General features: G+C 37.2%; 1 protein-coding gene across 3 annotated transcripts; it reads right to left on the reverse strand.

Moving 5' to 3' along the window:
* LOC109716386 (probable protein phosphatase 2C 55) lies at window positions 2,918-8,383 on the reverse strand. Of its 3 annotated transcripts, none has more exons than XM_020241813.1 (5): window positions 8,153-8,383; window positions 7,222-7,762; window positions 5,392-5,713; window positions 3,668-3,817; window positions 2,918-3,531 (listed from the first exon to the last, which is right to left on the reverse strand). In XM_020241813.1, the coding sequence occupies exons 2-5, from the start codon at window positions 7,710-7,712 to the stop codon at window positions 3,238-3,240; spliced, it is 1,257 nt and encodes a 418-aa protein (XP_020097402.1). In that variant the 5' UTR covers window positions 7,713-7,762; window positions 8,153-8,383; the 3' UTR covers window positions 2,918-3,237. The 3 variants fall into 3 exon arrangements, with proteins under 3 accessions (XP_020097402.1, XP_020097410.1, XP_020097393.1); XM_020241821.1 differs by having other exon boundaries at window positions 7,222-7,803; XM_020241804.1 differs by having other exon boundaries at window positions 7,222-7,810.

The raw sequence follows: 8,843 nt of genomic DNA on the forward strand, positions 1-8,843 counted from the left end.
TTTTAGGCGGGACGAAACGGATTTAGAACGGATTATTTTTTATTTTATTTTTTACTCCCACTTATCACTCCATTCGAGGCGGATCGGAGCGGAAGCGAATTTTTGACGGATTGAAGAAAAAAAGGGTCTCCCGTCTTTCGCTCCGGTTACTTAACGGGTCGGAATGAATTCGAGACGAATTATATTTTTCTATATTTTTTGCTTTTACTTACCACCCCATTCGAAGTGGATAGGAGCGAGAGCTCCACCAACCCGGATCCATTTACATTTCAGTTTTTATTTGCAAACAATTTAACGGACAAAATCGCTCGTGGGCCCACCGGCCCACCACGGAACATATTCCCTTGTGACGTCACACTCTCAACTCCTTTTCTTCTCTTTTTTTTTTCTGATTTTTTTTTTTTTAAATCTAAAAGGTCAGCGTGGTCCGCACGCTGACACGAGTTAGACCCGAACATGCACATGGCATGCTCATGCATCACAGCATACATGCATGCATGGTCATCACATGAAACGGGACATGGCCGACAAAAGCGCCAACGTGGGGCCCGCGACTATGCAGCCGTGTGCTCCGCGGTGCGACACGTGGATGCGCGTGGGTCCCAGCTTTGTTGGGGCACTATCAAAAAAGTGGGAGCCGTAAGTCTCGTGCAAAATGTTTAAAGAAAAGTTTTTTTAAAAAAACAAAAATATTTTATTAAAAAAAAAAAAAAGAAAAACTTCAAATACCCCCGGTGATTTCGTGCTTTCTCACTTAGTACCTGTGATTTAAAGTGTATCAAGTTAGCATCCTATGGTTTCGCACTTTCTCACTTTAGTACCCTGTGGTTTAATATTTCGTTAAATTATTTATAAAAACTTTAGTTACACTATCTACATTTATCGAATATTTATTTTAGTACCTTTTAGTTTTAACTTTGTCACTGATTTAACAAAAAAAATACCCCGAAATGAATAATAAAAAAAAATAAATAAAACCACAGAGTACTAACTTGATATAAAAATGAAACCACAGAGTATTAACTCGATACACTTTAAACCATAGGGTACTAAAGTGAGAAAGTGTGAAACCACATGATACTAACTTGATACACTTTAAACCATAGGATACTAAAGTAAAAAAGTGCGAAACCACAGAAAATTTTTAAAGTTTTCCCAAAAAAATATTACTATTTTTCTATTTTTGCAAAAGTAAGTCTTTTTTTTTTTATTTTTGCAAACTTAGGCTAAAGTTTTTTTTAAAACTTATCAAAATATTCAGGTGCCTTAAACACTTCATCTATCCTCCTTTCTCTAGCCATGCCTCCACCACTGGCGGCATTTTCAAGCATTTTTCTCATGTCCACCATCTCAATGCTAACTCTTCTGTCGCGTTCACGTAATGAACACCTTACGAGCGAATGGAATATGGTGAACTCATGCTCATTGTCGTGACCACTCAAAGCGCTTCGCCGGAGGCAAACGAAAGTAGCAAAGGTGGACAGCAACGATTGCTGGTCGAGAATGCTTACGAAATATGTTTATAGTGAGCATGGCCGATGGCAACGAGATGGTGGTGGTAGTGAGAGGAAAAATTTAGTGGATAACGCAATATTGCACTATTTCTTAAAAAATTGTACTATTCAAATATATTTTGCAATATTTAGCAACAAAGTTATACTATTTTGCTATTTAATATATGTATCAAATAGTGTAATTTTTTGGCTAAAAAGTGCAACATATATTCGAATAGTGCAACTTCTTTTTTAAATAGTTCAAAATCGCGTGTTCCTAATTTTTTTTCTCTCACTATCACCACCACTTCACCCCCGCAACCATGCTCGCAAACCTACTTCAAGAGCATTCTCAATCAGTGATCATCACCCTCCTCCGCCACCTCCGCCTTCATCTTCGAAAATGCTGCGAGCAGCACCACCCTCGTCTATCCGCAGTGACCTCGCTAGAAAACACCAACAGCCACAACCACATCCACGACCGAGTCATGCGTCGTTATTGTTCTTTTGCTCGTGCATGAGGTAGGGGAAGAGTGAGGGGACGCGGGGCGATGGAGAAGGTGTGAGAAAAAATGGGAAGAGAAAGAGAGCAAGGAGAGAGAATAAAAATATTTTGGTTATTTAAAAAATTTGGGGTGAATATATAAAAGCGGAAAAATGGCCCTTTTTTGAAAAAATTGCACAACTATTGATTTTTTTTTAAAAAAATACTTTTAAAGTAATAAAATTTTAAATTATAATTTAAAAATTGAAATCTAGCATAAATTTGGACCGCATAATTTTAATAAAATAAACAGATAAATGTAAACAAAATAGAGCACCATTTAAAATTTTTCAGATTAATTTTAAAATAACATACAGTTTTAATAGAATAAAGTGAAAATAACTCAACGGAATAACTATACCATTGAATACAATTTAAGTTTTAAATTTAGTGCAAAGATTACTATTTTAACATAATTTATATGGTAAATTACACTCTTGGTCATCGTACTACGAGGCACGTGACCTTTTGATCTTCAAACTTTAAATTTGGAATTATTTTAGCTCGAACTTTGTAAATTGTTACCATTAAATCTCACAATTTAATTTTTTGAACTAAACATTGATAATTCGATAATGTGAAAGTGATATAGATTGATGATGCACTAATAGTAAAATACTTGATTATAATAATTTATAAAATTTGAATAAAAAATTATAGTAAACTAAAATTTAAAAGATCAAAATATCACACATCACACAGTTTGGGGACTAAAAGTGTAACTTATCCTAATTTTATATTAGGCCCGCCGAATCAGAAGATCCTTGGGGCGTCTCACACGGCAACAAATTCAGCTTAATTAGACTTAAAAAAAGGGGAAAAAAGTTTAAACTTTCTCAATTAATCTTATAACGTAATAATCTTATCTAACATAGCATGGCACCAAGAAAAGCAAGGCCCTTTCAGTAGACTCAAGGAAAAGAGAAACATGGTTAGAAACCAAATGTAATAAAAAGGTGGAAAAAGAGCAACACAGGAGTATCATCTCGAGTGCGTTAATCCCACAAATTTCTACGAATGGAGAGCAACTCAATACCAAAAGCAAGTTCACTGGGATTTGATATTCCCTAGAAAATCCTCCTGTAACACCATTTGTATGGTACAGATAGAAAAGAAGATATCAGTGCTACTTTCTAATTATAACATGTTGGTGCAAAGAACTATTTATCTACAAAAGGAAACAACAGTCGGTGACATGATTCATGTGCCGAATGCGGTGATATACGATACCACGACGGTAATGTCGTCGAGCTTTCCCCCGTAGTATCGATATCCTGCGTCCTGGGCGGCGCTCGAGAAGGGTGTTTGCCGGTTCTTATCCAGGGCCCGCTGGCGAGCCAGAGCGGCTATCTTCTGGGCGGTCACTTGAGGTTCCAATCCGGCCCGGACGGCGTGAACGACCACGGCGGTGATCTCGTTGTTGTACAAGTTATCAAATAGCCCGTCAGTTCCCGCGACGACAACATAGCCGGATTCGACAGGAACAGTGAATACCTGTTCAGCACAGAAGTAGGGAATGTTTGATAGCTATACTGCAGTAACTTTATCTGACTCTTTATTTATGTAAAAGGCCTGCAAGCCAGATATTCAGAACGAATATGTAACATATTAGAGGAGAAGATGAACATACCTGGGCAGCACTAGGCAGGTCACTTGAATTGCCACTCTCAAGCTGGTAAGTAAAATTGAAGTCATGCTGCTGCACAGGTGATCTGAAGATTGTGCATCCATCTCTAACAACTATGAAGCCACTGTCGCCAAGGTTCACCGCACGAATTCCCTGTAACCAGAAAGCAAACTAAGAGAGGTTAGCCATTAGAGATGCCTAGAAAATTATAAATGCCGAACATAAAAGGAAAGTTCACACCCTTCGGTCCTCTGAGAGAAATTTTTCGATAGAAAGGGAAAAAACAAATCTCCCATTACCTTCTTGGGTTATTTTGTTTAATTAGCAGGAAAAGAGCAGCATAAGAATTTTATTATTTGATTTGATGTGAAGCTTGTTCCTGAATAGTAATAACTCCACTTATTTGACCATGACATGAACAGTTCACGAGAATATGTATGCATGAAAAGGTTATCCCTAATGCAGTAATTGCCTTGAGCAGAAAGAATAGTGCTGTGATTGTTTGTTATTCTAAAAGCTCTGCGAGCAAGAACTCCAAAAGAATAAAGATTTGAGTGGAGCTATGCATGAGAATATACATATGTAGCTCCACCTAAGCACAAATGTAAATACACGAAAATGCCCATTATGCAGCAAATTTTTATTTTATTTAGTTCTTGAATACCATGGCAATTTCTTTTACCGGAATGCAAAGAATTTGCCAAGAACTTCAGCTCAACCCCACAAACCTCAATTTGGCATAACGTGGGTTTGTATATTTGATCCGTCTAAATGAACCTCTTTGGAAACACAATCCTATTTTTTGTGACTATCCAACTCAAGCAGCTAATTAATGCTCTCCTGTAATTCCCCCCTTGTCACTCAAATTTATTCTAAATAATAATAATACTTTTTCCCAAATCTAAAACAGAAAGATCTCTAGTCTCTACTAATCACCTATAACCATCAAATCTTCAACCTTTCTCTAGCTTTTTCTGACATATCCTATGACAATATCTGTTTTAAACCACCCTCCCTCTTTTCATTTTCAATTCAAGAAACCCAGAACAACGAATATTTCCTTTCCAAATACTGTCAGATCCTCAAACATTTGTACCTCTGTATCTATTCATCTTTCATACAAGTTATTTTTCAGGAGCATGAATTTCAATGAAAGGCAGTGGAAGCACACTAGTGGCTAATAAAGTACACCAGTGGCTAATAAAAGGCAGTGGAAGCACACTAGTGGCTGATAAAGTACTCTCAAATGTTAAAGATATCTGCCTAGTGATCGATGATGCTTTGTCTGATGGCAGCAAATGAGCACTGCAATCGATCATATAGTCATCCTGATGAACCAATCTATGCTGAACCCACTTCCCTAGTTAGCTCACTATCTTTTGTTAGGACTCCTCTTACCAAGTTATTACAATTGTATCAACGCTAAATTCTGTTGGTTGTGCATTTCTTAGGGGCCCATCTCCATTTCTGCCATGATTATTCAAAAGTGAGAAAGAAATTATATATCATTCTGACAGGCATGGAGAAGCTGGGCTGACAGCATACGCAATAATAGTTTGTAGTCTAGGTGTCATTGCTTGGTGTGGCAACAACAGATTTAGGCTTGCAATTTGAAAAATTCGGCAGGTAAATGATATGAAATGCCTGAAAGAGATGATATCAAAGAAAGAAACCATAGGTGCACAATAACCCGCGAAACAGTACATAAAAGAAAGGAATGAGCAAACCTTATCTGTGAGAGCAATGATGCATGCTGTTGATGATCCTTTGGCTTTCGTGCTCATGTAAGCTTTCTCGAGCACTCTTACTGGATCAATGGATCCTTTTGGCTCTTCTTGTATAGCCACCAGTGAATGAGACATAAGCTCTCTAGCATACTGTCCTGCATCAACACCAAGATCTGCCCAGCCACCAACACCATCAGCCACTCCTATGGCCTGTTCATCACATATAAAATGAGCATCTTCTCCACCAGTTTCTTCCTTATCGGGGTGTGGCAAGTAGCATGATCCAGATAGCAGCTTCAGGGTTCTCTCACTTGGTTTGTTCCTGTAACAAGAATTGTATAAAATATAAATAACTTACCAACCTACATAGTTCGATATTTAACATTATTCATCTTTGACTAAATTTACAGATACACATCTATGGTAAGAGTGAGAAGCACTCTCTAAAAATATCCCAGCTAAGGAGGCTATTTACAGGGGAAAGGTCCCACCAACCAACAAAATTCAAGTGGGAAAAAGGATGGTTCCATTTTAGCTGTTTTATTGGCTTAGATATCTTCACAAATATTTTAGCAATAATAAAGCAAAAGAAAAAGACTAAATGCCTGATAAAATTAGCAGACAACAAAGCTCACAAAACTAAATTGATAATAAACCATAGTAAATTTTCAATTAGTTTCAGAATTATCTATCTCATAAAGTGAAAACATGCTAATTCCACATTTTTCCATGTTTCACTATTTCTTCCATTTTGATCTTCTTTGAATAACAAAAATTTCAAATGATTTGGTGAAATTTGATAACCGGGAAATAGGGATTCTATTTTCTCCACGATCAGTTCAGTAGCCAATTAGTGGAAAATAAGGATAAATCTGGGGTATTCTCCTTATTTTTTAAAGTAAAATCAGCCTAACAAACTTGGGATCCTCTTAAATGTAAAAGTGAAATTTCATCTCAACCATTGCTCATAGATTTTAAACAGAGGAAGCAATGCAAATAAAAAAAAAAAGAAAAAAGAATTCACATACACTTTTGCTATACTTTCAATTTCTGTTCCATGTTTTATGCAAGTTTAGGGGGAATATGTACCAGGACAGTAAGAACTATTGAATCTAATATGAGTTCTCAAAATTAACACAATTATTGGCATCTCCGTTGTCTATATAAAAACAGCATCAAACATGGGGCACCCCAAAAGATGTAATATGAAGGAATGAACTGTGTACATTAATATGCTTATTTTATCTTAGGACACAGGCCATTTCAATTGTTTCTGGTGTAGGCCTTCAGACTAGCAAATCCTCCTACAACCTTACAATTATGGGCTGCTTTCCCAACAGCAACCAAACTTTTTGTTTTCTAGTCTTTCCAAATAATATTAGCTGCTCATTTCTCTTCATATATACAAAGCAAGAATTGCACTTTAGGTGATCATGTTCTCCCCCAAACAGAAAATGCAACTAACATAATAAGTGCAAGTCCCAGCCAAAGAGAACATCCCAGTGCAGAAGGCTCCACCAAGTGCAGGTATTGAGTGCAAAATGCACTCAACCTAACCTAAATTAGAGATGAGAGTATTATCGCAAGTTAAACCTACACTTCCTAGATGACTGGAATAACCATTCACTAAGATAAAGCCATCACTGAAAAGTCCCATCTACAACGAGAAATGGGAAATTACTGACCAGTTTCCATATATTAGGTGCATAACTACATATGCAGTGTATAAGTCAGCTATGAACGATTAACACTACATTGTGCTTTCCTTTTCTTCTGGAGCATATAACCATACATAATCAGAAGAATATATAATTAAGATGAAAAACATACTGGTCAGAGGAGCCCGTAGAGTTCTCAAGCTGCTGGTCCTGAACATCACGCGGAGACCCATCAAAAGAGACATCAGGAGCTGCTCCAGAAGAATAGAAGGAAGGCCAAAAAAATGAAGATTCCTTCATCCACGGCTCTTCTCGATTTACAAAACCGAACCTCCTCCCAACTTGTCCAAAATTATCAAGATTTCCATTGTGAAAAGAAGCACTGGCAATTCCCAAAGGTCTCAATTTCTGCACATCCTTCAAGAAGGAAAGATGATGACTCACACGAGAAAGAGCTTGCGAGACCTTTCTGGAAAGAGATGCCGCCGCTTGTTGATCAGATATATGAAACTGCGAGACATTGCTGACGAGACTGGAGAATGGGCGCAAATTTTGGAATCCATTACTGCCTGTCGACAAGCTGCAGCTTTGCCGTCCCATCAGGAACTCGAGCGACATCTGAAGCGCCTTCGAACCCAAAAGATATGAAGAAGACGATCGCATATTATCCTAGTAAAAGAAGCAGTTTTGTCCCTTCGTAATCCTTAAGCAGCCTACAATGGCAAATCTCATAACTCACAAATCAAATTCGACTCTGAATCCTGGGAGAAAAACCACCTTTTAGATGGAGAAGAAAGTAAAATCATAGAAGAAACAGCTAGGGTTCCAAAAAGAGCAGGATAGGAACTTCATAATTCAACAAAATATATGTAAATCATCAAAAAGAGCCATTTTTATCTCTATCCCCAAACATTCGCCTGTCCACAATATAATTTCTCATTTCACATACCAATTATCGGAAAAAATACACCAAAAACTAAGAAAAACAAGCAAAATTGTATAGATTTCGCATTCTGAATCCAACCTGGAAGCCCAAAACCTAAACTATTACAAAGAGCAAGCGATGAAAGAAAGAAATGACAAAAAAGGAAAAGATCCAGCACCTCCGGGCGATTTCTCCACTTCTTCCGCAGGAAACCCTAACCCTAGAAATCGAAATAGATAGTGGAAAGAGAAAGTGGGGGATCGGAGAAGAGGAGAAGAGTACGCGGAGCGCGATTCTCCGATTCCTTCTTTCTCCCACCTGGCGACGGGGATTAGATCGGATTAGGGTTTTGCGACAGAGAGAGAGAGAGAGATAGAGAGTTCGGGGCCTCTCTTCGAACGCAAGCGTGGAATTTGTTAAATGGATCGTTATTGGTCATTTTTATCACTTGGGCTCTTATTGGGCCAAAACAGGGCCAAATTATATTACAAGAACTTTACTGCTTGGTTTTGTGGGTTTTCAATTTCTAATTTGGTTAAAAGTTTTTTTTAAATTAGTTTTTGAGTTTGAGTTTGAATTTGAATTTGAACAGGGCATAGGTTAGTTTAACTTAAATCACAAAAAATAAAGTAAATATTAATTTTAATTATATTTACTTATGGTATTAGACAATTTAGCATATACTAGATTATGGATCAATTTAATGTAAGAAATTTCATATAGATCTAATTTGAATATATTAGATTGGATACGATATATATACATGCCAAAAAATTAAAAAAATATGGCTGCGCGAAAATTTCTGTGCATCCACTATATAGTTCTGTGATATAGAACTAGGGATGCAAGCCGGACAGATTTGACGGTAG

Source organism: Ananas comosus, linkage group 1 (genome assembly GCF_001540865.1).
Source record: "Ananas comosus cultivar F153 linkage group 1, ASM154086v1, whole genome shotgun sequence".
Taxonomy (NCBI): domain Eukaryota; kingdom Viridiplantae; phylum Streptophyta; class Magnoliopsida; order Poales; family Bromeliaceae; genus Ananas; species Ananas comosus.

Excerpts from the sequence above, each read along its gene's own strand:
- LOC109716386 (XM_020241813.1), bottom strand. The coding sequence starts at position 7,712 with ATGCGATCGTCTTCTTCATATCTTTTGGGTTCGAAGGCGCTTCAGATG. Across the intron at positions 5,714-7,221 it reads TCTACGGGCTCCTCTGACCA|GAACAAACCAAGTGAGAGAA; the intron begins GTATGTTTTTCA and ends TTCTTGTTACAG. Across the intron at positions 3,818-5,391 it reads TCATTGCTCTCACAGATAAG|GGAATTCGTGCGGTGAACCT; the intron begins GTTTGCTCATTC and ends TTCTGGTTACAG.